Raw genomic sequence first — 22,382 nt, 5'->3', positions numbered from 1 at the left:
GCCAGTGGACCGCAGTGTCTGGTGCCCGCTGCTGACCACGGCCAGGAGTTTGCTCGCCTTGCGGCTGTCCATGTGGGGAGTCCACACGCGGGGAGCCCGTAGTTGTGCCAGAGTCACTTAAAGAGGGGCCTCGCTCCCCAAACAGGCCTGACCGAGGCGGGGAAACTCAGAGGTCTCACGCTGCAGGCTTTGCCGATTGGAGGTGGGCTGCAGTGGCTGGAATTCCAGCCCCAGGCTTGTTCTTAAACATGGACCCGTGGACTCACGTTCCGTCAGCGAGCCACGGCCTGTTACCCACCGGTCCTGACCTGACCTGCAGTGTGTCATTGCCCTCCTCGAGGGCGGGGTCGCTACCCAGCAGGGCACCTGGTTCCCTACACCCCTCATTCCTTCCCTTCCTCCCTCCGCCCTCCGTGTGGCTCTGTGGACTCGGATTCTCTCATCTAACGGGTTTGCCTTGCTCCTGTCTGTGCCTGAGACAGCCTGAAACCCTCCTGCAGCACGGCGGGTGCTTCGGCCGCCGGCTGGTGTTTAAACACACGAAACGTATTAAACACAGAAAAAAGCACGTCTTTAAGGAGCATGTGCGGCCATGTCTCTACCCTTAAGTCACGAAGAACAACGGTTCCTCTGAGGACTCGTCGCCGCCCCTGCCGCGGAGCCAGCCCTGGCGCCTTGCGTCTTTGCGGAACTTGCCGGCCGTCCCGAGCCTTGCCCACGCGAGGTGCTGCGGCCCCCGCCCGAGAAGTGCCCGTCTCCGTCCCGTGCATGTGTTGCCATAGCCACGTAACTTCTTCGGCGTCACGGAGACGGATGAAAACTGAGTGGTAAGGGAACAGTGTCTCCGTGAACGCAAAGCTGAGGGCTTTGGAGAGTCTCCGAGGAAAACTGCCCAAAGTTTGCCGTTGAACATAGTGAGCTGACTGCAAGATTGAGAGGAAGGGTGGTAAAATTTAGGCAGATCGCACGTGTCCATTTGCAAGACGCAAAGCCAGAAGCGTGGATTCCGATCCGGGGTTTGCGTAAACAATACGAGGTGAGACTCCAGTCACCACAGCCGCGGGGGAAGAAGTTTGCCGTGTAGGGACGACCACGTACGCGTCACGGTTTCCGTGAGGACGTTTGAGATGTGTGAGAGGAAAGCACTGGGCTCCTCACGTCAGCCAACAATCGGGATCAGTCTGCCGTCCTGGCCTCCCAGCTGGGAAGCCTTCCGCCAGCACTCAGAGAGCCTCCCTTGGAGAGCAGATCATGCCATCATACGTGGCGAACGCTCCCGACGCAGGATGCACGGTCGTTCGGTTATAAACGGCTGCAGTTAGATTTTTATGCACTGACTTACGGGATAACGCTTTCCTTTTGAGAAGACGTTTGTGTTACATCGAATTCCGCAGCGTACGTTTACAGTGCTAAGTTTTCAAAATTGTTTTCTGAGTAGCTATTGTATTTCCTGGGCGTGATTACTAAAACTTATGTAAGAGGTAGGTAGCGCTAGGTCTCCTGCCCGGTTTTCGTCCTGTCCTACAGGAAGCCGCTGCTTTTGTCCTGTTTGTCCTTCTGGACATTCTTCGGCGAATACAGACCAGCACAGCTCTGTGTGCACGTGTCGTATTTCTTTCCCACGAAAGGTGCATAGTACTCACGTTCTGCCGCTCATATTTTTATCTAGTCCTGCATTTTCCAGACCTCCCTGTGTGAACACATACACGGAGTCTGCTCTTCTCTTTATTTTGAACGGACTCCAGCGTACGGGTGGGCCGTGACGGGTTTGACTGGTAAGCCAGTGGTCTGAGTTCCGGCTCTGGTTGGACACATTTTGTTTGGACAGTTACCGTCCTGCAAAGGTGGCGTGGTCTCGTGTTCATTTAGCCGCTCCTGATTGCGAACCTGCTTCCGTGCCGGGTGCTGTTCTAGTTCATGGCCAGTGGGAGAAAGCAAACAGCACCTGGCTCGCCTGGGCTTGCATTGCGGTCGAAGCAGAAGGACAAGTAAGGAAGTGGGTGAGACCTGGCACATCTCACTGAGGTGCTCTGTGAAGGAGTGGGTGTGGGGCCACGGGACAGAGGCTGGGGCGGGCCGGCGCTACAGTTCAGAACAGGGTGGTGGGGTGGACCCGGAGGAGGCCTCGGGGACGTTTGAGCAGAGACCCGAGAGAGCTGATGAGGGGTGTACCGCACAGACACCTTGGAAGAGAGTCTTCCAGAAGCGGGACGTGCAAAGGCCCCGAGGTGGGCGCCTGGGAGGCCAGGCTGCGCCAGGCCTCGTAAGCTCCGGTGGCGACTTTGGCATCTCCTTGGCGTCGTGGAGGCGCTACCAAGTTGGACAAGAGGCGTGGGACCTGACTCACACTCTAAAGGACTGGCTGTGGTTGCTGAGTTGCAAGCTGATGCTCAGAGGCCAGTACAGGACCCAGGGGCTGGACCAGGAGGCCACCCGACGGTCGCGGCAGAGCCCGTGTGAGCAGCCGTGTCCGGGTCTGTGCTGACGCTGTAGCAGTGGGGGCAAGTGGCCTGGACGCGGCCCCAGGGACTACAGGCTTGTCCTGGCGGCTGGCCCGGCCCGTTCGGTTTCCAGAAACAGAGAAGACAAGAGGAGTGTGGTTGGAGGAGCAGGCAGGTGCTCTCCGGCACGGAGCTGTCCAGGAGGCAGGTGGGCAACCCCAGAATGCAGGACCCAGAGCCTCATGTTGGGGGGTTCAGCCTGGGGCAAGGCGGGGAGGGAACGTAAGAGGTGGGTTTCTGGCCGGGGCAGGAGGCGCCCAGCGGGGAAGGGCTGGCAAGGAGCCCGAGGGGGACTGGGCTGTCCCGGGAGAGTGCGGGGAAGCCCTGAGGGGGTGTCGCTCGGTGCGGAACCCAGGGACCGTGCGCCGCACACCGAGCAGTGAATGGTGAGGAAGGGGGGCCGGGGCTCCAGCAGAGGGGGGACGGGACGGGCACCTGAGCAGCCACCTGCAGACCTGCATGGGCGGTGGGGCCCCACGCGGAGGGCCGCTGAGGGGCAGTAGTTGGTCGGGCGGTGTGGCGGTGGGGAGGTCGTTCTGTTACAGCGTGCGGACTTCGTTGACTTTGGGGGTACCTGCGGTGGTTCGGGGATCTGCTGGCTTCCGGGCTGCCCTGTGGGCCTTTGGGTGCCTGGTGGGGCCGGAGAGTGGCAGGCAGCTGGAGCCACAGACTGTCTCGGTCACTGGCCGGCCCACTGTCCGTGGGGGAAAGAGTGACTTTTCTCTGTTTATCTCGGAAATGGGCAGCTTTAGAAGTTGTACCGATGGCCGTGGCCCGCCACATGGCCAACGTGTCATGTAGGGGCAAGAGAGGTGACCTTTGTGGGTGCCTGTGGTCTCGGGACCATCAGTGGTCACTGGCTCTGGAGTGTCTGACCTCCAGCTCAGTGGCCACAGGGCTGGGTACAGCAGGGACAGACACTGATGGTGACCCTATCAGAACCTGGTCCACGTCCAGGATACAGAATTCATCCTTCTCTTCGGGAAAACAGTAGCTGCTTCTCCCCATCCTGGGACGAATACCAGCTTTTGTCCCAACTCAGAGCTTGGTGACCTGATGCCCCCGACCCCAGCACCACCTCCCCACATTCCTGTGCCACGTTATCAAGAAAAACCTGATTTAACGGGACATCCCACCGCCCCTGTGACTTTGCAGTCGTCAGCGTCTGTCCTCCTTTTGGGTTTAAGCCGAGTTTTGCTGTGCAGTGTTTTCCATTCCCGGTTTTGTGTACTTTGTACGGGGGGCTCGTCCCCTTGCTGTAGCGCGCCCCCGCCGAAGCCCACCCCCAGCCTGGGGGCTTTGTTCTTGGGGAGAGTAGCTTCCTAGGAGAGAGCTGGAGGCTTCCTTCACTTTGGGAGTCGGACTCCTCTGCGTCTCACGTCTCTTAGACCCGTTGAAACTGGCACTTGGGCTTCAACAGGGGCCCTGGCACCTGTTGGCGCGAGCCTCGGAGCGGCTGCTGCCGGGCCGGACCGCCTTTCCTCGAGCGCCACCTGTGCGGTGACCCCCCCACGCCCCCGCCATGCCACACGCACGGCTGAGTGTGAGCCGACGTTCAGCTGCACTGTGAGCAAAGAGACGCCTTCCTCCCTGGAAGCCCACCAGTCAGGGCCGTCAGCAGCAGCTGTCATGGCTCGGGCTGCAGACTGTCACTTTCCTGTCCTCTCTGAGTGGAGGGTCCTCCGACCCTCTGAAGGCCGTCCACCTTTTGGTGTGTGCACAGGAAGTCTTGGGCTGGGCTGACCCCTGGGCCTAGTCCCGCTCACCGTGAGCATTCAGCTAAGCCCCAGAACACCCTTGGCAAACATCTCCGAGCAGCTCTGGCCACACAGCAGGCCAGGAGGTTTCCGGAAGGTAAATGCTCGTTCTGCCGGGTGGAGGTGCTCTGGCCGATTCCACGGCTCCCCAGCAGCCGGGCCGCTCGTGACAGGTGGCTGGTGGTGCAGGTGTGGCTCTCGGATCCCCGGATCCCGGGGCTTCTCCCGCCTTGTCCCCCTGCGCCTCCTCCAGATGCCCTTCTCCCTGTGTCCCGGCGCCCTGGCTCATGCTGTGTCGAGCGTATGTGGGTGAGCCCCATCTGTCACCCCCTGCTTCTCCAGCTGGGCGTTTCCAGCGGCTCTTGCATGTAGTGCACTGTGTGGCAGGGTGGTGTTAGTTCTTTTTGTACTCGTACGCGTCACACCCAAATTCTTGTCGTAAGAAATTCACATGAGGTGCAGGAAGCTAAAGACCCCTTCGATTGCCACCGCTGATCCCGGCCCTGGCCCTCCGGGGCCTGCCGACATCCGCTGTCCGCCGGGGGTGAGTCTTTGCAGGGTGTGGTCTGGAGGTACACGCATGTGTCGTTGGCGTATTTTCTGAGCCTAGACTTGTGAAGTTGTTGGTGTGGTTTTAGGGACCCTGTCCTGGAGTGTCCCGAGCACCTGCCGGACTTACCTGCCCTTCGGGTGGAAGACGGGGTGCTTCTGGAGGATGGGGCTTGGGCCCTGCCCTCGGGCCAGGGGGTCCCTAAGGTCTGAATAAACAAGCGCCCCGCTCGAGTCCCAGGGATCCGCATCACCGTCCTCCGGGCCTCGTCCTCGCCCGGCGTGTACCGCCTGCGGCCGCCTCTCCCTGACGGCACACAGGCTGCCTTCTTTCCTCTGTGCTCATTCCCCAGGCCCGAGTGACTTGGAGAGCCTGGCCGGACAAGCACCCACAGACCCGACCTGTGGCACACTGTATGCTCAGGCGCACGCGTCTGCCTCCTCTGCTGCCATCGGTCAGGCCGCCGGAGAGAGGGGCCTGGGCCTCTGGAATGGCAGGTTGGGCCCCCACGCGCTGTGCAGGGCCAGCCCTCGGGCTGCTGACCTGCACTATGAAGCCGGGGAGGCCCGAGGAGCTTCCCGCGCCCTGCCTCTCTGAGCGGTCAGGACGCCACGGTGAGCGTGGGTCCCCGTGTCCCCGCAGCGGTCTCCTTGCTTGGGCCGCCGGGCTGGGAGGGCTGAGGACCCTCGTTCGGCACCTGTGCGGTCTCACCTGGTCAGCGCTGGCCACTGTGGCCCCCGTGTCCACAGCTTGGACGTACAGCTCTAAAAAAACTTGTTGAAACATATTCTCACGGCATAGAAACTTTTCCAAGAGTGAAGAGAGCAGAGTTCTGCTGCCCTGTTTGGGGTCTTGCTTGTTCTTGAACGTTTTCTATTTTTTCCCTGTTCTTTTTTTCATACACGTGTGTCAAAAAATTTTTGTAAAAATATTTATTTTTGAGAGAGAGACAGAGACAGAGACGGAGTGTGAGCGGGGGCGGGGCAAAGAGAGAGGGAGACACAGGATCCGAAGCAGGCTCCAGGCTCCGAGCTGTCAGCAGAGCCCGCTGCGGGGCTAGAACTCACGGACCGTGAGGTCATGACCTGGGCCGAAGTCGGACGCTCCACTGACTGAGCCACCTGGGCACCCCACACACAGATGCGTTTTTCATCTCGTTGATCTTACTTTCTGGTTTTGCTTTTCTCGGTGTGTGTATTTTTTGGTGTCAAAAGATCCACATATGTTAGCATTTCAGAATCTTGTTCCTGTCACCTCTCCTTCTGTTTTCGTGGCGTTGAGTGTGCCCTGTTGTACGAAACCAGCCTAGGTGTGCCCCCAGCCCCGGCGGTTGCGGGCTGTGTGACGTGGGCACGCAGCCTCACTGGTTTGTGCCTCTGCGCCCCCATCATATAAAACGAGGGCCGTGGTAGTTCATGGCCTTGTCTTCTGGGATTGTTCTTCTTGATTTGGACCTAATTTCCGAGTCTAGTAGTTGTCTATCAAGTGGACAGAGTCTCAGGGAATGTTTTGTCGCATGTCCGGTGGGTGGTTTTCTTGAGGGCATAACCTTTCTGGTGATTTGCCCTGCAGCGTCCGTGGGATAGTTTTGCTGCTTGGATTGCCCCCATTTTTCTGCAAATGACCAGGGTTCTGAGTTGTGCATGGGAAACACGGGAACGCGTGTGTAGGTCCTGGGCCCGCGTCCAGGGGTTTTGATTCCATGGACTGAGAGGTGGGTGCGTGTGGACTGGAGTGACTCTGGATGGTGTACACCGTTGTTCCCGTTCCAGGTGACCCACCCCGTTATGGTGCCCCCACCTGCAGAACCCCGCGTGTCCGTTGTCCTGTCCAGTGAGCGCGCCCCCCGTGTCCTCCCCGTGCCCTGTGCTGCTGTGGCAACTGCCTGCCCCCTCCTTGCCCAGCAGCAAGTCTCATGAGTAGACAGCACCCATGTGAGAACCTACTTACCGTCCATTATTGAGCTTTTTTTTTTTTAAAACGTGAAAGACAGCGACGGGGGGAATGTGCGCCGGGCAGCCGCTGTGGAAAGCAGTATGGCGGTTGCTCAGAACACCAGGGATGGAATGATCCAGCTACCCCACTTGTGTGTGTGTAGCCAGGAGTCAGAAGCACAGACTCGAACACGTAGCTGTGCGCCCGTGTTCACAGCCGCGTCCGCGACAGCTGACGGGGAGATGGTGATGGAGAGACAAGGCAGGGTCTGTCCACACGCTGGAGTATTGTGCAGCCTCAGGGGGGAAGGACACTCTGACCCAGAAGATGGGTGAGCCTTTCCGGCGCGGTGCTCAGTGACGTCAGCCACGGAAGGACCGCGTGGCCCCCCTCACGTCCAGTCCACAGACACAGTAGGCGGGGGCGCCCGGGGTTGGGGACGGGTGTGGAGGGGCGTTCGACGAGGACCCGGTTTCAGTTTGGGAAGATGAGAAAGTTCTGCAGGTGAAGGCCCTTGATGCCCCGCGCTGGATGCTTAAAGATGCTTAAGAGGGTAAATGTCGCGTTAGGAGTATTTTACCACAGGAGGAGAGACTGCCACCCCACCTACGTAGGCACGCACCATTGCTTCCTTGACACGCATTCCCTGAAGAGCGCTTCTGGGTTGGCGGGCGGGGACTCCCCTCTTGGTTATGTTTCTTACCTTGTCCAACGGCCCGACCCTCCTTGGGGCAGTGGGGGCTGCACGGCCAGGTCACGGGAGCCACACACCAGACAGGGAAGCTGTCCCGGTTGACGGAGACCTGGGGATGAGCGAGTTCACCCTTGCTGTTGTCCCTTCTGCCCCCAGGTGCCTCCCGAACGCCTTCAGCTGTGCCCCAGGGGACCTGGTCAGTTCAAGTCCCTCGGTGCCTGATCTACCCACGTCCTTTCCTAGGGCGTGTTTTCACAGCAAGCCGAGTGCTGGGGCAGCTTCCTGAGAGGTCACCTGTAGCCAGGACCCCTGCCCCTGGCTCAGCCTTCTGGCTTTAGAGCGTCCACTTGTTGCAAAACCCGCCTCTCTGTCTCTCCTTTTTCTTGTGCGGAACATTCCGGAACCATCGCCCTCCATGCACCATTTCTAACTAAAGCTCATACACGGTGGTCCTCCAGCAGAACGTGTTTTCTTTTTGATCAGCTGCAGACCTGAGGGTCTGCAGGACTCCACGCGGTTTAACGTACCGATTACTTATTTCACGTTGGACTTTATGTTCCTCAGTTATGTAACAAGGTGTGACAACTTCACCGTCGTTGTCATCCATGCCTTGTCCTTGTTCCCACACGGCGTTAAGTGGGTTGGCTGGTGCACCTCAGGAGACGGTTGTCCAGGTTCCCGTCTCTCCCTGCTCCCGTGCGGTTGACGGCTGCGCGAGGGTTGTCGGGAGCTCGCACTGCACCATGCCTGGGGCTCGGGGCTTTGGAGATAGGCCCGAGGAGCCCTGTCGCGCTGGCGTGTCAGCCCGCGGTTGTCTGGACCGTGACTGAACCTGCTCTCTTTCCTCGAAGACGTCCTGACTTCTCGCTGTCGCGGAGGTCGGTGGGAGATTCTGGAGCGTGGCCAAGAGTTTTCTGTGCTTTGGGTTTTTAGTGCTGGTGGGAGTGACCAGAAGGGCCCTGGGTCTCGTTGCAGCCAGAGTCGCAGGCCACCGAGGGAGGGAAGGGCTGTCCGGTGGTGGCGTGAGGCCGGGACGGGTGTGGGCATCGTGCACGCATTCTAGTCTTGTGCGGGGGGCACGTGGGGGAGGCAGGCCCTGCAGCCCACGTCCCTGCTCTGCGAGGAGGGGGTGGCTCAATGGTGGCACCTGGGATTCGAGGGCTGGGACTGTGGCCAAGGACCAGCCCGGTGGAGAGTCCGCCACGGGCGTGTGAGCCAGATCCTCGTGCCTGTGGTTTGTGCGGGGACGACCCACCCGCTCCGGGAGGGGCAGCGAGGGCTCGGGCGACCTCGGCCGCCCCACGTCCCCCGCCTCGGGCGAAGGGGGCCACGTCGGCAGGCCCGGTGTTCTCTGGGGGAGGGGAGGGAAAGCAGGTTTGCTGCTTTTTCATTGGTGGGGCCAGGACCCGGATGGCCGCCCAGAAGTCTGGCAGTACTTGGCCGCCTGACGGCCTCCGTGTGAGTGTTGAGCGGAGGGGGCAGAGACCCCGGCCTCCTGGGCGTGGCCGGGTGTGTGTACGTGCGCTTGCGTGTGTGGGCGGCCCGTGCACACTGGCCTGGGTCCCAGGGGACGCGGGTGCCCGCCGTCAGTGGGATGGAGCATCTCAGAGGGACGGCTCATTAAGGTCACTTTCCTCCTCTTCTGAGCCGTTGCGGTGTTCCCCTCATCATTAAACTGGCTCGTTTCCATTACCTTCGCTCGGAAGGAGGCCGGAGAGCCCCGTGAGAGTGGGTCTGGGCTCTCCGCCGGCTCTGCGGGGGCGGGTTCCGGCCCCAGGGCCCAAAGCTGGTTTCCATGTTGTTGTCAGGTGCTCCCGACCCTGCCGCCTGGGCTCCAGATTCCGGGAAGGCTCTGGCGGGAGGGAGCCGCAGGCCACCCGCCCTCCGGGAGAGAGGGCTGGCCGCCTCCGCCGCCGAGATCCCCGAGAGACTGGGTGGCCCTCTGCTGACGGTCCTCTGCACGGGCCTGAGCGGAAGATGAGGCCGGCAGCGGGCTGGGGGCCGGGGTCTTTTGTGGATTTGTTTTCAGTAAACCTGGCATGCGGCTCTGGTAACGGTCCGCACACCCCTTCGACGGAGTAACATAGAGGAACGACCGCTTGAGCGTCTCTGTAGGATGTTTCAGAAAGAAATCCCTCCTGGCTTGAAAAGGTTTCCTTCTTTCTGTGCCAGTGTCTTTAAGTCCCAAGGTCGTAGAGCTTGAAGAAGCTCCCAGAAGAGTGGGAGCTGACATCCAAGGCCGGCACAGCCTCCCCCTCCTGGGAGACGGTCTTGCGTGAGGTCCCTTAAATCCTCTCGTGGGGAGGAGCGCAGGGGTTCCCCCAGGCCCAGTGAGGGGCTTCATCTCGGGGTGGGGGGGGCGTTTGCGAGGGTGACTGAGGGTGGGAGAGCCGGGGGGCACCTGCGGGAGGCGTGTGGCCTACAGAGGCCCAGGGGTGTGAGGACTGGGCTGTGCGGGGCTTCCGCGTGGACCGCTGCCGGGCGCCGGTGCTGGGAGCTCACGTTCTCGTCACGGCGGACCCCAAGAGGCCCCGAGAGGCCCTGCGCATGCACACCGAGCGCGGCAGGTGGGATGGGGAGCGGCCCTCTTCCGGGAGGTGCCGTTGTCCTGATACGGCTTGAGGAGGAGCACTGTGAGCCAGGGTGACCTGCCGCGGAGTCCGGGGGCAGTGGGTTGGCGGGTTCGTGTCCAGAGGCAAGGCTGTGGGTGGCGGAGTCCCCGGGCCTGGCCCGGTAGTGGGGTGTTTCTGGGAGCCTGGTACCGTAGTGCTGTAAGAGGCCAGGAAGAGGGCCTTCGGGCGCCACGGTGACCAATAGCCGCTCCCACAGCTTTGTGACGGACTCTGATTCTGCGGAGGGCGAGTCCTGTGGGTGTAGCTTTGGTCACAGTCCCCGTGGCTCCTTTGGTGACAGAAGAGGCCGTGCTGTCTCGCACGTGCTGCCTGGCCTTGTGTTCGGTCCGTCGGCCTTGAGCTCCCCCGCCACCTGCAGGCCAGGGAGCCCCCAGCTTGCATGCTTTGTGCTGATTCTGGAACGTTCCCACTGAGCTGGGTGTTTTCATTCTCTCGGAGACGTTGGCGCGTGTTCTGAGTTACGGTGTTGAGTTACCAGGAGCCAGATTGAGGTCCAGCACTGCTCAAAGACCATTGCACCCTGGGGCACTTTTAATGCCCTGGACCCGCTTCCTCGTCTGCATGGGGGACGGGGCAGCAGCAGGGCTGTCCTGAAGGGGAACCCACACGGCCAGGCTGAGCAGCTTGAACGTGACAAAGCACAGACTGTGGGTGTCTCTTACTGTTGCTGGTTGGAGGGAGGAGGGAGGGGAGGAGGGCACGCTGACCCATGTCGAGCACCCCTGCACCTCATCTCCCCTCCTCTGCGCGGTGACGCTGTCGGCTGGCTATTGATCGCTTTTTACGGATGAACTAAAATCCTGTCAAATAAAAGTAATTCACCTGATGTTGCGTGGCCGGTGGCGGGCTGTGGTTTGGACCCAGGTTGGGGTGCGTGTGCAGTGCCCCCACCACACTGGCCCGGGGACGGTGCGCGGGGCTTGAGCTGTCCCAGGTCTGGGACTCACAGAATGAGGTCCCCTCCGGGCAACGGCTGATGTTAACGTGTATTGTCGGTCCCGCAGGACCCCGGAAGACCTTTCCAGGTTCATCGTTGACCTGCAGCAGCGAGAACTTGCCTTGCAGGACCGGAACAATGTCATCACCAGCAGGTAGGCCTGCTGGCCCCGGTGGTTGTGGGGGGTGTGGGGGGCATTGGCTTCGGACAGCGGGGGCGCCAGGGAGCGTGCGTCCCCTGGGCTTGGCTCGGGAACAGCTGTGCGTCACTGTTCCCTCGGCCTGAGTGAGCGGGGGCTGGGCCGGTCTTGCGGGTGAAGGGTGCCCCCCGTTTCTGTCCCACGGTGGGGACCCTGTCGAGGCAGCATGTGACTGCCGGGCCGCCCGCCACCTTCCTGGTGCTCTGGGGGGCCACGAGAAGGATGTGCGCCTGGACCGGGAACCTCTTTGTCTTTGCCGGCCTGTCTTTGTGGCCTGGGCTCCGACTGACCCCTTGATGGTGTGGACCCCAGGCTGCGGTGGATGGGGGTGGGGGAGAAGCGTCTGCGTGTTTGTGCCCTGTGTGCGCAGAGAGGAATGGAAGCCGGGACGCCCCTGGTGGCGAGTAACAGGAAAACCCGCCCCCGCGGCGGCACGGCGAGGAAGGAGTCCCGTTCCCGGAGGGAGGCCTGCCGGCCAGCCGCTGCGTGACTTCTCCGGTGCTAGGTTTTTCCTCCTGACGCCGAATGCCACTTGAGGCCAGCTGGCGCTGTGTCATTCCGTCCCGTTCTGACACGACCCCACAGGTGGAGGGCTCGGTCCCACACGCTGCCCCCACTCCAGACCCCGGTCTCCAGTCCTGGGTCCCCCGGCTGCCTGCAAACGCAGGGTTTCCCTCGCCACCCCAGCCTCGTTTGAGGATTTGCTAGAACAGCTCAGAATTCGGGAAATCGCTTCACGTGCAGTCACTGGTTTGTGACAAAGAATGCGTTCCGAGCAGCCAGCCGGGGGGGGGGGGGGGGTGCACAGCTTCCGTGTCCTCTCTGGGCATGCCCCTCTCAGCACCTGGGCCTGCTGTCCAGTTCAGAAGCTGTCAGAGCCCCGCTTTGGGGTGTTTATGGAGTTTCCGTGCTGAAGTCACTGGCTCCTGGTGAAGAGCTCAGCCCCCACCCTGCGGTCCCCAACCTGGAAGTCCTAGCCCCCCCAGCACGTGATTGGTCGCTGCAGCCACTCCTGTGGTCCCCTCGTTAGCTCGGATGGGGCTGGGGTCGCGAGGGGCTTGTTACGAGTGACGAAATGCCCCTCTCACCTCGGAAGCCCAGGCTCTTAGGAGCTCAGTGCCGGGAGAGGAGACAGAGACCAAATGCTTGTCCTTGGGCCGCTCCCAGGCTCTCTCAGGGTTGTCTTCCTCCCTTCTCTGGCGACCCGTCCGCAGGCAGGGAGGAGAGACCTGCGCCCCACTGCCGGCGCGTCCCCCTCCGGCCTCCTCGGCCTGCCCCAGAGCTCTTCCGGCGGGACGGAGCTGCCCCGACGCTGCGGCTCGTCCACGTCCCGCGGGGACCCCTCAAGGGGCGGACAGCTGCGGGGGTCTGTGACGAGGCAGCCTCAGCCCTCTGTGGACGTGGCGTCTTAAGGATTCATTAGGAGCCAGAGGGAAGGTTTTCTTATTTTGGGGGTTGATGTCACTTTGAAAATGGGCTTTTAGAAGCATCTGGTTATGTTGGACATAATCACGTCAATTTAGCTTAAGAACCTCAAACGATAAAGATTGCCTTTTGCTTTCAAAGCTACTGTCAGATGAAACGGGCGTTAAAAGTGACGTGAAATTGAAGATTTTACATTTTTCTAGACGATCTTCATTTTACTTTGAATTTGGGACAGAACGAACTGTCAGAGGGAAGAAAACTCGTCTTCATTTTTCTCAGGCCCGGCTGTGAGGTGGCAGGAAGGCCGGCTTCCGTGTGCGGGGACGCGAGGGCGCAGGGGCCCGCTGCGCACTGGCTTGCAGGTGTGAGCGCGGAGTGACCTTTGCATTGATCCCTTTTGGGATTGGCTTGGGCATGGCCTCTGCCTCCGGCAGCAGTCCCCACCCCGGGGACCCCCAGGCACCTTGTCCTACTCCTGGTCCCCTCTGAGAGTGAGGCAGCCACCCTGGAGTCTGTCTCGGGCAGCAGTCCCCCCCCGGGGACCCCCAGGCACCTTGTCCTCCCGGTCCCCTCTGAGAGTGAGTGGCCACCTCAGAGCAAGGGCACATCTCAGGCGTCCCTGGGAGCAGGCCCTTGGTGTTGCACTCAGTCCACACACGGCCACCAGGGCGGACCGGCTGTCACGGCGTGGCCGTGTCCAGGGCCACGGCCCCGTAGGAGGAGCTGAGCGCTCGGGTGATAGGGGAGGCCAGGTGGCTCCCGCTGTGCTTGTTCATGATAGATCCGTGTGTGGGCCCTGGGAAGAGATGGTGGGGGGCCCTTGACATGTGGCCCTTCCTGACCGGGACAGAGAGGTTTGTGGCCTGGCATCCTTCATGCTGGTAGGCTGCCGGGCAGCTGCTGGTCCCGTGGGCAAGAAGGCGACATGGGCTGGTCGTGGCCTTCTGCGTGGAGGGCAGGGAGGCCTGGTCAGGATGGCGGACCTCACTTCTCACGTTTGCGGCCAGTGAAGCGGAAATTGAGGGCACGTGGGAAGAGGCACCTTGGCCAGCGGCCGAGAATGCGGGGTCTCGGCAGGTGCAGGCATGCAGGGGGCAGGGCCTGACGGTTCAGAGGACCTTCCCGCTCACACAAGCAGGGGAGCAAGCACTTGAGGCCGTGGTGCCCAGGCCGGAGGGCGGGCCCTGTGAGTTTGGGCCCCAGGCATTTCTTCTGGTCTGTCCCTCACCGGGTCCTTCCGTGGCGGCTTCGAGTCAGGCTGCACCAGCCTCGCCGTGGCTCATTCAGGAAAGGATCTGGTGCTCTAGTGTCCTGCGCTCGCCTCACTTGGGGGAGGTGAGGGAAGGCACATCCCTGGGCCACGGCTGGCCAACCCCGGAGTGGAGTGGAGTGTGCCCGTACCTCACTGCTGGTGGGCCTGGTCCCGCACTGCCGCCAGCCTCGCTGGGATTTGTGCCTCCCTCGATGTTCGTGCCCGTGGCCTGGAGGCTGCAAGGCCAGCGGTGGGCTGGGGCATTCAGAGGCAGGAACCTTCCAGAGCCCTCCCAAGTTGCAGGGGGGTGGAGGTGTTCTTCTTCCGGTGGTAGAGATGAATTTCACTGCTGGTTTCATGCACGTTTCCCTGAGTTCTGAGCTCTGATTTCCTTATGTCAAAGTGGGGCCCGTGTCTACCCTGAGGGCTGTTTTGAGGTGTGATAATGGCCCCAGTGTTCATTAGCGCCCCGGGAACGCCCGGAGACGTGGGGCCTCTGTGGCGTGGGGCCGGGAGTCAGGAGGGTTTCCGGTTGGCGCTAGGGCACCCCTGCCCTTTGAGGGGTGTTGTGAACCCTTAGGCCAGGCTCTCTGCGGTTTCCCCTTCCGTGGCCGTTCTCGGACTGCTGCAGGGCACCAGCGCGCACTGACGCGAAGGGGTTTGGTGGTGCCTTCAGACAGGAGGTTAATTACAGCGCAGGGAACCCTGCCTTTTCGCTGCTGCCGCCGTAGATTTAGTTTTGGTTCTCGGAGGCTGAAGGCTCACGCTCTTCCCCCTCCCAGGCTGTGTGCCGTGGACACAGGGTGACTGTGGAGGATCTGGGTGTGTCCTGTGACCCCGTGCTCCGCCCAGAGCTCACGGGATGCTGTTGTGAGCCGCCTCGCCCTCGCCGGGCCTCAGTACACAACCTGTGCACCGCTCGCAGTTGGCTTCTAGAGCCGGGCCACGGCTGGGAGGTTGTTTTCCTTTGGGGCCCAGACCACGGCGCCTGTGACTGGTGTGGGTGCGGGGGTGGGGGGAGCATCTGCACCTGTGACAGATGTGGAGGCAGGGGGAGCTGCCACGGGCCCTCGAGAACCAGCCCCGCAGCCCTTGCCCTGCGCGCTCGTGCTGAGGGTCCTGGCACTTGGGGCGGATGAGTCCCGGGACCCTGGCCGCATCCGTAAGCACATCCGAGCCCCGGGCCGTCCCGTCGCTGTAGGTGGTTTGAAGCATGGCATTTTCCTCTGGGTGAGAGCTGCCTCCCGAGAGCCCCCGGTCGCAAGCTGTCAGGGGTCGTGAGCCCTGGGGCACCCAGGGTCACAGTCCTGCCGCACACGGCCAGCACGTCATTCCCGCCGCTGCCACGAGCGCTGGGCCTTGACTGGGGACGCCTGGGCCTTGTGTGGTGAGGGGACTCGGGTGGGTGGCCGGTCCTTGCGCACGCTGCCCGTCTCCGGCTGCGAGCGGCACTGCCCTTGGCTGTGTGCTTTCCCGGCAGCCGGCCGGCCGATGGGTTCTGTGTCACCCCCGAGGGGGGGCGGTGAAGATCAGCATCAGGGTCATAATTCTTTGTGTGGCTCTTTCCCTGCTGTTCGAGCGAAGCATTTGGGCTGTCGTCTCAAACCGCCTGGAGTATGATTAGGCCTTGTCACCTCTGTCACCCTGTGTCTATGTGAGTTATGGTGCTCTCAAGCTGTCCCGAGGCCAGCAGGGCTGGTGACGGCCGCAGAAGATTCACGATGACCGAGGACCTGTTCTCTCTGTGCACGGGGAGCCCTGTGCCTGGAGAGCGGCCAGGTCACTGGCTCGAGGCTCAGGCTGCCCGTGCTGGAGTCCTGGCCCGCCACCGAGTTGCTGTGTGTCTTAGGCAGTAGAATCGCCTCTCTGCCTCACCTGTCGGGACAACGGTGGCGGTAACCGTCACGGGGCTGTCGAGAGCCAAGTACGGAGGTTCTTTCTGTCAGTGTTGGGTGGCCCGGCGCCCGGTGAGGGAACGGGGCAGCGGTGGCCTCTGGGGCGGCCGAGGGCAGGGCACTGAGAGTTGTCTCCTGTGTGTGGTCGGGGGAGGACGCGGAGGGGCTGGGCCCGTGGTCCGTGGGAAGGACGGTGGTGGCAGGTGAGAGAACCAGACTGGTGAGGTCTTGGTGGGAGCTCGTGGAACAGCAGCCTGCTTCGTGTGTCCACGGGGGGTGACCAGGAAGTCGCTTCGGACGCGCTTATGTTGAGGAGCCCGTGAGGTCAGGTAGAGGTCGTCCCGCCTGGGACCCTGCTGGCCCCAGGGCTTTGCTCAGGTCTCGGCCGCGTTTGAACTGCCCGCCTCAGCTAGGCTTCCCGTCAGATTGTGTGTCACGTATGAAGTGTGTTTTGGTCGCGTGCTTGTTGACCTTGACCCTGGCGCGGGGACGTGTCTAGGTCGTGGGAGTCACAGCTGCGGTTCTGGTCAGAGTGACGTCGGGCACACGGCGAGCGCGTGCGCTGCCGGAGGCGGGTGCCACCAGCGCTGCGGGTGCGCGGGCCTCGGCCCGGCCCGGCCCCGGCCCTCTGGTCATTCTCAGTCGCTGAAACCACAGGCGGTTGTCGCGGCTCCGCCTCCGAAGCGCATCCGGAATCGCAGCGCTGACCCTGCCGGCACTAGCCGTGTCACCGCCGCACCGTGAGGACGGCCCCAGCCGCTCTCCCTGCCCCGTGGGGTCAGTGTAGGAGGGTCCCCTGGAGACACGTGTCAGACAGATCACGTCCCTCGGGCGGCCTCTGCCGTGCGAAACCTTCTGGGACATTCCGTTTCCCCTGCCAGGGGGACCGTGGCCCGTTGCCGCCCTCGGGGTCCTGCTTCTCTCACCCCTTCCATCACCATCGTGTGCCCGTGTCCTCGCGTCCTCGTCCCCGCCTGGCGGCCAGATGCAGCGGCAGTCGGGGGTGGGGTGGGGGGGGTGCGTGGACACCTGTGTGGCCCGCAGCGGGCCCGGCGCTGCCCCCTGGCTCCCGACGCCTCGTCCCGGCCGTGGTGCGGCCAGCTCTCACCGTGATCTGCTGTCCCTCACTCTGTGCCGCCTGAGTGGCTTGAAGCCATTCCCGCACGTCCCGCTAGAGGGTAAACTTGGCTGCTTTGCTTTATTCTAAGTGGTGAGCTTTGTAATTCCCCTTAACGGCTCCCGGAAAGGCTCTTCCTGCTCCGTTTGCAGCTGATGCCCGAGTGGAGACAGCCTGGTGTCCTCGGTGTGGCTGTGACACATGTGTCCCTCCGAGCAGGCCGGTGTCGTCACTGAGATCGTGGCCCTGAAGGGCATCGAGTGCTTTACCACGGGCCACGTAACGCCCGATGGAGTGCTGGCTTGTGCTGGGGCCGGTGTGGGTAACCCCCGTGGGGAGGGGCTGGGGGTGTGCACGCGTGTGTATGCACGTGTCCTTGCACACGTGTGCTCACACTGGTGCAGAGGCTCTGAGAGGTAGAAGGGTGTTTGGTCAGAGAGACATAGCTGTTTCTGACCACGAGGTCGATCAGGGAACGTTCCGTGGGCCCAGTAGCTTTTGAGTTAGATCTGGCCGGGACTGTGAAAAACAACAAAAACAAACCAGAGAACAGCATACGTGAGGAGTGTGAGGGATGAGAGCTGGGATGTCCCGCCTGCCCCGCGGGCCCCACGCGTCTGTCTTGAAGGACACGCTTCGCGGCCCCCCGCTTCTCGGCCGGGGTCTCTTTTGTCCGCTGGCGCAGACCGCAGGGCCCTGGGTCAGGGCTGCTGGCGAGGCCCCAAAGGCCGTCCTCCGGGGGCACCTGGCTGTGGGGAACCTGCCCAGGATTTCTGTGCCCTGCTCCTGTCCCCGGCCCCTGCAGTCCCACGCGGGCCGGCCCCCGGCAGGCTGGGCCCCCGCAGACGTGTGTCCGCCAGGGTGCGGGGCGCCCCGCTGCCCGAGCCAGCTTGGTGGCCGGGGAGGTGGGATACGTGTGTCAGCCCACGTGAGTCGAGGCTGCCCACACGGACTTCATTTTCTTCCTCTCCGGAGCGGAGGTCGTGACGGTGCCTACGTCCCAGGGGTGGGTGTCACGCCTGTAGCGAGCACGGCACCAGCCAGCCGTCCGGGCCCAGTGAGAGGCAGCCTTTCTCTGTGTTCGAGCCCAGGCAGGTTCCCGGTCTGTGTTTACAGCCCCTTCCGGAAGCTCCCGTGTCTGGTACGCGCGTGTCCACACAGGCCTCTCTCCTCCCCTCAGCCGTGGCGGCGCCCCAACCCTCGGCCGCCCGAGGGGACGTGAGCTGGGCCTTTGAGGCGGTTGGGGCAGGGCAGGTGTGGTCGCTCCGGGACCGCTGCCTTCCTGCACGGGGTCGGCCTGCGGCCACCCCTCACGTTGGTTCTCAAACCAGCTCCCTTCTTGGGCCCGTCAGCAGGAGAAAGAGAACCCAGGAACCTCTGTGCCCGTCGAGGCTGAATGGAGGAACGCTGGGCCTCCCCTTCCACGCCGTCCGGCCGAGGGGTGCCGGCACCTGCCTGCAGTGCCCGTGTTTGGACGTGAGGTGGTGCCCGCCGCTCTGGAAGCCTCTTGCGCCCGCGGGTCCTTGAGCCTCCTCCACGGCCTCCCCCCCCCCCCCCCCCCCGCAGGACTGCCGCTCCCAAGCCTATAAATCCCGTGGCCAATTAGAGAGGGGGAGGGAGGAGGGGGGAGCGTGAGGGGAGCGCTGCAGGTGGCGGGCGTCTTCCCTGATGCCTCTCCTGGAGCCGCGGGCTGCGGTGCTTCCGGCCGTCTCCTGACCGGTGTTGGCGAGACCCACAGGGCGGGCGCCTCGAGGCCTCCTGGGGGGCGCAGACCTTCGACTGACACCCTCTCCGGCTCGGCCAGGGAGCCTAGGACTTGCCCCCATCATCCAGACCGTGACTGTCCAGCTCCTGTCCCGAAGCTGAGGCCCCTCACCCCTGGGAGAGAGCCCAGTCTATCTGAGGTCCCGAGGGTTTCCTGGTGGTGCCAGCCTGGCGCAGGGGCGGGTGTAGGGGGACAGCCTCAGGCAGCCGAGTCTAGGGCCTGGGTCTGGGTCTGGGGACGTGTCATTTAAGTCTTCCGACAAGCCGGACGACGGAGCCGCGCGTCGTCGTGGGGATCGGTGCTTCTCACGGGCCGTGCAGAGCGCAAATCAGGGCGTGCGTGTGGAGCTGTGCTGGCCGTGGCAGCTTTTTGGGCTGGAGACCTCGCCGGCTCCTCTGCCGTGTGGCGCCCGTGGCGTGGCCTCCGAATGGCCCCCAGGTCAGCAAGCGTTTCAAGGCAAGTTCTGGACAGCAGGCCCCACGTCTCCACCCAGCTCCCAGGACCACAGCTTGAGAGGCAAGAAGTGCTCTCAGTCTGTGCCTCGGTTTCCCACCTGTCCACAGAGAGCTTCTCACGAGAAGGTCCCCGAAGTCCCCTGAGCTCTCTGGACGGAGGGTGGCAGGATTTTCCGTAGGGGGACTGGCGGTGTTGTCGGGAGTCATCAGCCTCCCGCCGGCGGGGCCCTCACCTGGGGTGGCTGCACGCAAGGTGTGCTGCTCTGTGGGGGTGGCGCGTGGGCGCGTGTACACGTGTGTCACCTTGGGCCAGCCTCCAGTCCCTTCGCTCCACATGCAGACCCGAGGAGGGTTCCAGGCTGCCCGATGGGACTGTGCTGGGTGAGTTGCCGCCTGGTTGGCCTCTGTTGGAGTCCTGCTTGTGACCCAGGAGGTTACCCTGTGCTTGGTGCTCCGGAGTCTGAGGGTCACCGCTGTACCCTTGGGGGACAGAGCCTGTCCTCATCGGACTGTCCAGACTCAGGCCCGGTGCCCCTTCTGTGCGCCCTGGGGCTGTGCTGGCAGGGACACGAGGTTTGGCCCTGTGGTTCTGCAGGGAGGAGCTGCATAGACGTGATGGCGGGCAGGGTGTAGGACAGCGGTGGGTCAGAAGATCTGGGCTCTGTAGCAGAGGCCAGCCCGGCCCACTCCGTGGGCAGAAGAGGGCAGGTATGGCCGGGGATGTGGGTGTGTGGGTAGGGGAGGGCAGGGGAGGGCAGGGTGTGGCTGTGGGTAGGGGAGGGCCGGGGAGGTCAGGGCTCTGGCTGCTCTGGGCTGAGCTGTCCGGCTGCCGCGAGCTCCGGCCACGGGTTGTCAGCCTGCTGCAGCAGCCGGCTCGCGTCTTCTCTTGTCCGCCAGAGGAGATGCCATTAATGCTTCGCGCCCAGACTGTTTTCTTACGTGTTTTGCATTTCCATATTTAAAACGGAATTTGCATATTCACGGTCTTTTAAATAAGTTTTTATTGTTAAGGGACATGCAAGTGGATGAAATGTGAAACTCCCCCTTTTATTCAAGGCCTGGGAAGAATTTTCATCCCCAAGATGAAGTCTCTTTCTGGGCGGTCAGTCCTGCAGCGGTTGTGTAGGAAAATCACCCGGGAAGCCAGCGTGTCAGGGGTTCGGGTGGCCGTGCCCTCGGCCACGCTGGGCGGGGCCCGCGGCCTGCGTCCCCGTCTCTTGCCAGGCCCGGGCTGTGCCTCGCCTCCGGCTCTCCCTGGCCGGGCCTGGCCTTCCTCTGGGAGCGGGGGCGGAACGTCAGGTAGACGGGACTGAGCCCTTCCCTGCAGACCAGAGAGCCTTCCGGGCGGACCCAGGCTGCTTCCCAGAGAGCCCTGCCCCCCGGGCCCGCGCCCTCCCTCGCGGTGTGGGCAGTGTCCGCCTTGCCTCATGCCGCACCGGCTGCGGACGGGCACCCGAGGGAGCCTCTGCGGGAGAAGACCCAGCCCCGGGTGAGGCGGCGGCGGTGTTCCCGCTCTGCCGACGGCGCAGGACTTGGACATAGCCGGTCGCCCTCCTCCCGTCTGTGGGGAGGGGCCAGGCGCCTGTCCGCTCCTTCGGGGTCATGATTTTAGGGGTGTGTGAGGTGCTGGCCTGGGGCTGGTCGTAGACCCGCTGGTACTCCTGTTTCCCTGAGTTCGGGCGCCGGTCAGCTTGGCCGAGCTTCTGGGACGTGTGGGTGGTGGGGAGCTGAGTGGAGTCACCGAGGACCGGCGAGGAGCAGGGTGCCCTGGACATCCGTCGGCCTTGGGGTCTTGCGTGGACGCCGAGATTGGCTCACGGAGACGGCTCACGGGCTGTCCGGGCTTCTGAACCCCCAGAGTCGTGGCCACGGCGGCCTGCACCGTGGTCAGTGTGGTGCGGAGTAGCCAAACGAGGGCTCCTTAGAGCCCGAACGAGAGAACTCCGCTCTGGAAGGTCCTTGGAGCAGCCAGGGCGACTGAGGCTGAGGAGGGAAGCCTGGCTCGACTCCACCCGGGTCACTGACGGGGCCAGCCGGGAGTGCAGTGCCTCCTGGCCGCTGGGCTCCTTCTTGTTTTCACACGGTATTTTTTTTCTCGTCTCAGGCAGGGCCTTCGTACGTAGCACACAGAGGCCTAGAAGACAAAATGACAAGTTTTCAACGTTTTTATACAGTCGGACGCGTGGGGCAGAGCACACTCTCGGCAAAGCCAGAAATGAGGTCTCACAGTCTGTGTGGACTAGTCCTGCAGTGTTTCTGACCGTGAACCTGGGCGCCCTGGGCTGCAGACCCCCGGGCGTCACCCTCACTGCCCTGCCTGAGTGGAGGATGGGCTGCCGCGGACCGTGACGGCAGCCCTCAGCGTGAGCGCCGCTCCTGGCCCCACGGCTGCGTGACGGGCAGCGTCCGCTTCCGTCGGGCCGGCCGTCCCCGCGCACCCGGATTCACAGACGCGGTGTCAGAGCGCGTGCCCCCGAGCTGCAGGTGCCTGGTCTCCACACGGACACCCTCGTGCTGGGTGCATGCTGGTCACCCTTGGGGTGGTCTTGGACGCCCCTTCACGTCGCAGCCTTGATGGCCTCCTCCGGTTTCTTCCTGTAGCTGGAGGGCCATCTCAGGGCGTGTCCTTTGTCCCGCCGGCCTCCAGAAGTGTTTGAAAGACAGTTTTTTCTGGCACTTTTGTTGTGTTTTCCACCTGCTCAGGGCTCTGTCCCGGTGACCGGTCCCTCTGGAGACCAGGGGCAGGCGCAGAGATGGGGCTCGGTTAGACGCCCAGGGCCGCACGCGCTGTGGGCCCAGGTGGAAGGCAGAGGGGACACCTGGGCACACTTTCATTGGCCAACCGTGTCTGCAGACCTTGACCTGGGGAGGGGAAGGGCCGAGCTGGAGGCGGGCTGCTCGTGGCCGACAGACTCCCTTTTTAGGAGGTCACACCAGGGAGCTGTTTTCAGTCTGGCTCCACGGCGGAACGAGCCCATCGTGGTGCATTCCCCATGACTGGGGCTCGGCTCACGGCCGGCCACTGTGTGGGGCACTGCCTGGGTTCATACAGCGGCCCTCGCCCACGGCCCCCGCCCTGTCTCCGGGGGTCCGACCGCGCACGTGGTGAGAGGAGACCGAGGCACGCTGTCTGTGCTCACGCCGCCGGGATGGGATGGTGGCTGGGTGACAGGAGAGGCTGGCTGTCTCCCCGGGGCCTCTTATTGAACGTTGGAGCCGAGGTTCTAGGTGCTTCCGTTTCCTCGGGTCCTCGGAGCCTCTGCCCCT

At 63.0% G+C, this 22,382-nt stretch overlaps 1 protein-coding gene across 1 annotated transcript in view; it reads left to right on the top strand.

The window, feature by feature from the left end:
- Positions 1–22,382, top strand: part of MAD1L1 (mitotic arrest deficient 1 like 1) — a 320,239-nt gene that overhangs the window by 47,715 nt on the left and 250,142 nt on the right. The window contains exon 10 of the mRNA XM_047089198.1: positions 11,075–11,161. Within this exon, the coding sequence (XP_046945154.1) occupies positions 11,075–11,161 (87 nt within the window). The remainder of the gene's footprint in view (positions 1–11,074; positions 11,162–22,382) is intronic.

Source organism: Lynx rufus, unplaced genomic scaffold, assembly GCF_022079265.1.
Source record: "Lynx rufus isolate CCGP_SWC_20201006 ecotype Redwood Valley unplaced genomic scaffold, mLynRuf1.p SCAF_27, whole genome shotgun sequence".
Taxonomy (NCBI): domain Eukaryota; kingdom Metazoa; phylum Chordata; class Mammalia; order Carnivora; family Felidae; genus Lynx; species Lynx rufus.
This window is presented reverse-complemented; position numbering and strand designations above follow the sequence as displayed.